This window comes from Ischnura elegans, chromosome 8 (genome assembly GCF_921293095.1).
Source record: "Ischnura elegans chromosome 8, ioIscEleg1.1, whole genome shotgun sequence".
NCBI lineage: Eukaryota > Metazoa > Arthropoda > Insecta > Odonata > Coenagrionidae > Ischnura > Ischnura elegans.
In genome coordinates this window covers 48,240,264-48,244,685 of record NC_060253.1, presented here as the reverse complement: position 1 = coordinate 48,244,685, position 4,422 = coordinate 48,240,264, and the positions used below count along the sequence as shown (strand labels likewise).

The 4,422-nt window shown below is 39.9% G+C and overlaps 1 protein-coding gene across 1 annotated transcript; it reads right to left on the bottom strand.

Annotated features, from left to right (window-relative positions):
• Window positions 1-270: 270 nt before the first annotated feature.
• On the bottom strand, window positions 271-4,105 carry LOC124164406 (piggyBac transposable element-derived protein 4-like). Its single transcript, XM_046541730.1, has 3 exons — window positions 3,996-4,105; window positions 2,124-3,916; window positions 271-421 (listed from the first exon to the last, which is right to left on the bottom strand). Exons 2-3 carry the CDS (start codon window positions 3,740-3,742, stop codon window positions 271-273), a joined length of 1,770 nt encoding a protein of 589 aa, XP_046397686.1. The 5' UTR covers window positions 3,743-3,916; window positions 3,996-4,105.
• Window positions 4,106-4,422: the final 317 nt, after the last annotated feature.

Sequence of the window (4,422 nt, the reverse complement as noted above, 5' to 3'; positions counted from 1 at the left end):
TGTTAATGAAGACATGTGTCGAAGCAAGTGTTTTGAGAGGTGCAGTCGTTTTAAATCGGACAGAACCTCGACAGATGAAGATTCACGAAAGCGGCCTTCGTCATCGACAGACCCCAACCATGCCAAATTGGTGAACGATTTGGTGTGGGAAAATCACTGTTTAAATGTTAGGGAGGTATGCGAAGATGTGAGCATTAGTTTTGGATACTGTCAGAAAATTTTATTAGACATTTTGGGCATGACGCGCATCGTATCAAAATTCGTCCCTCACTATGTCCTTTCCACCACGACAACGCGCCGGCTTACACGCTGATCGTGACAGTTTTTCTCCAACACCAGAACTTCCGTGATTCCGCAGCCACCATACTCTCCAGAAGTGGAACCATTTGACTTCTCTTTGTTTCCATAGTTGAAATCAACCCTGAAAGGACACCGATTCAACTCTATTACGGTTACTGATTACTGCTAATTTTCGGGTTCTCCAGCCGCGTCTGTCGTTTATGGTGGACAACAGGCAAGGCAAATCAGGGAAGCAATTGAAATTCACAAAACACAAAATATTAACAGGGACAACGGCTACCCAACCAGCAACGTCTGGAAGAGAGTTCTGACCAATCAGCGCATAGGAGGAGATCGGCCAGTGCTATATAAGACGGCAAAAAATGAAAACTTCTCACCTTCGACCTGAAGACGGAAGCAGGATGGCTTCCGAAACTGTTGTCAACCATAAACGACAGACGCGGCTGGAGAACCCGAAAATTAGCAGTCATCGTGAACAACGCCGCGGAAACCTACGCACGAATCTATTACGGTTATTAAAACTAATTGTACGGCGGACCTGAAGAGGATACCTAAGGCGGCTTACCAGGCAGGGTTAGTGAGCTAGACGAAACGTTGGCAGAGGTGTGTCGCGAGCCAAGGTATGTACTTTGAGGGTGACAAGTTCGATTCGGCTGTATCCGTCGAAATAAACAAGTTATAAAACCAGTCCGGTCTTTTTTGATCACACCTTGCATATGGGTTATTTTAGGGGGAATCTGCTATACATCAGGGGGTGGTAGGTGGAGGAAATGTTAAGACTGTATGATCTTAGGTTTTCCCGTCGTATCAGTTGCAGAAAAGTTTCTCGGGTTTTCCACCGGTTGATGTCGTCCATGTCTCCCGACGTTTCGATCCGCGACTTGCTGATCATCCTCAGGGGATCCTAAACATGTTGTCGCAACTGCGTAGTTACTGAGCTATGGCAACGCAAACATTATTTTTGGATACACTTGGCCGTTACCATGAAAACTGTTTTTCTTGGGTATCCAGCCTTTCGACATTTTATGTAATACTCTGGACTTTTAAGAACATTATATAGTTAAGGTTGGACCAAAAAATGCGATTTAAACTGTCTGAAAAAATAATATTTGAGCCCCTTTGACTACCTTTTTTTTTCCTTTATATTTCTTGCTCTTTTTCATTATATTTTCGATTTGTTTACTCCAATGAAGATATTCATTCAATATTATGAACTTTTGATCAGGGGGGGCGGAGATGGAGGGGTGGGACATATGTGTCCCACTGGTATTACGGCGTGGGACATATGTGTCCCACTGGTCTTACAGGGTGGGACATATGTGTCCCACTGGTCTTAGAGGGTGGGATGCATGCGTCCCAATGGTCGTTAGATTTTTGGCTGTATATTCCCGTAACAATCCATTCTAAAAGCAAAAACACCATGATGTTTTCAAAGTATTTATTAGCTATACATCTTGATGTTTTTTTTGTAGATTGATACTCAAAGCTGAAAGATACTCCCACAAATCTCTTTCAAATATCAACATAACAATTTTGTTACAAATAAGAGGAAATGATTGAAAGTAATTATACTGGTACACATAAAACAAATATTCATTATATCCAAAAATGCTCAATAGTTTCAGCAGACAATGTCAGTTCTAATTATATTGTAGTCACTGAAAAGGGAATTACATTTATAAGTTTCAAAAGACAGAGTAAACCGGGAATACAATTGCTATGTGTGATAGGAAGTGAAACATTGTCTACAGAGTGGCACTTGACACATTGTGCACAGAGTTTTTGTTCTCTTTTCTACTTTGTTCTGTGCACATCTCACGCACCGTCTCCTTGTATTTCCCTCAACGGGAAGGTGGTCACCGACGTTCAGCATAAGCTTTGCTATTTTTGATGGTCTGCCTCTGCATCGCTTCCGTTTTACTTTGCTTTGTTCCTTACCCATTGCCATCATTTTTTCTGCCAAAGGCACGATGAACTGCAATAGCCTTACATCCTTTTTGGTTGTGTCCATATACAAAATCCATGAATTTACCACTGCTAACATAAGTACCTTATAAAATACTTTTTTCCACCACTTATTAGATCGCCTATCGAAGTCATACACGCCCACCTTCTGGTCTGAAAGATCTACTCCTCCCATGTATTTATTATAGAAGCAAATTAATTCTGGACAGTCTACCTTTACTTTTCTTCCATCCTTTTGCTTTCGGTTTGCTGTATTCACTGTTGCATCATGGCAATTACTGAGAACAGTTACTTCTTTGCTATCCTGCCACCGGGCTGCCATTGTTCGTTGGTGATTTGCAAGAAATTCGAATTCCCCTCTTTTCAATTTCCCTTGAAATTTCGGCATATTTTTTCTTGTACTAATAGCAGTACCTACTGCTGGATATTGAATACTATTTAGTAGATGCACGCTCGTGAAAAACCTATCAAAAACAAGAGTAACATCTGGATTTCTGATTGTTTTTGTTAGAGATAAGACAACTCTTTCCCCCAGAGTGGAACTCTCCGGTAGGTCTTGTCCCAATTCCTTGCCAGAGTATACATTCAAATCATATGCATATCCAGTCATTGCATCACAGCGCTCCCAAATTTTTATTCCTCGTTTTATAGGCTTGAGGGGAAGATATTGCTTTAGAGCTGACCTGCCCTTGAATTTCGTCATAGATTCGTCAATGCTCTGGTAGGGGCTTTCATCTCTAGCCTTGGAAAATGTATGTTTTAGGCAAGATATTACCTCATCAATATAGTATGTCTTTGAGGAGCTGGCAGGTTGCTCAGGATCTGTGAAGTAGAGCTTTGATATAAGCAGTTGAAACCTGTTTCGTGAAATGGCTCCTTTGATTGCCTCATTTCCCAAGGAAGGATTATGCGACCAATAGTCCGAAATGCTTGGAACTTTATTGTAGCTCATCACGAGCATGCATCCAAGAACTAACAATATCTCCCCTGGATCAGTTTCACGGAGATTGACCAAATTTTTCTTCTTGCGTAATATATCCAAACGTTTGTTAGTACACTGGCTGATAAAAATGATCAAACTTCGAGGAAACACTTTTAGAAAGTATGCCATTTCGTCAGATGACATATCCAAGTTGCATAATGAGGCTGTTCTACGATGTAATGTCACAGTGTGTCTAGGAATAAATAATACCTTCGGTGGAGACCAGCATATTTCACTAGAAACCTTTTTTTTAGATGAAGCCGGATAAGGAACCTCATCGCCACTCACCCCGTGCAGGAGATTGACACCATGAGCTTCTAACGAACTGTCCTCAGCATCCTGACTCACTCCAGAGCAGTCACTATCACTCTCTGTACTACTTTCATGTTCGGGCTGATATTCCCCATCTGATGAGTCGTCCGAAAAATATTCTTCTTCAGATTCATCCAGTATTTGGCAAAGCTCTGCTTCAGAATATTTCCTTTTATTGCTCATTTTTCACGTCTAAAAATAAAAAAATTCTGTTGATTATAAAATTGGATATTGTGAAATTATTACAATATATTCTTCTTTACTTACTCTTGCGGGTTGAGATGAACTGCATACACTGAACTTTTGACATAGGTCAAAAGGGCAACAAAGGAAAAACACTGGATAGCATTCAATGATCTGAAAGAGAGTTAAAATTTGTGTAAAAAAACATTCATGATGATAAAAACAATATAAATCATATAAGGTTTTCATTTACCATGAAATGAACATGGGCTGAAATCACAGGAGAAGAATACGTTTTGTGATGTCCACACGATCCTTTAGCTGGTAAAACCTGGTGCAGAGAAAATACATGAATCAAAACAGAAAATTTATCCATAGGTTAGGTGCTACATCAGCAAATATTAGCGAAAGCTTACTTACCAAATGGATAGAGGAGTCGGGAAGGAAGATATAGTTGCACACTGGTACTCGATTTGAAGATACAGATGCACACTGACATGTAGAGTTCCCATAATGACATGTTGTACAGTAAAATATATTCATAAATGCCACTCTAATTTCAGTGGATGCGAAATTGATAATTCTTCACGTAAAATGAATGCTGTCAAATGATTATGATATGTGCATACTATAAAAATGAGAAGTATAACTTTACAAAATAAAGAATATTCAGTACGAGC

What these genes read in the sequence shown, in the direction of transcription:
- LOC124164406 (XM_046541730.1), bottom strand. Translation starts at nt 3,742, where the DNA reads ATGAGCAATAAAAGGAAATATTCTGAAGCAGAGCTTTGCCAAATACTG. An exon ending in GAGGGAAATACAAGGAGACG is followed by an intron (nt 422 to 2,123) that starts GTGCGTGAGATG and finishes GTGTCCTTTCAG; the next exon opens with GGTTGATTTCAACTATGGAA.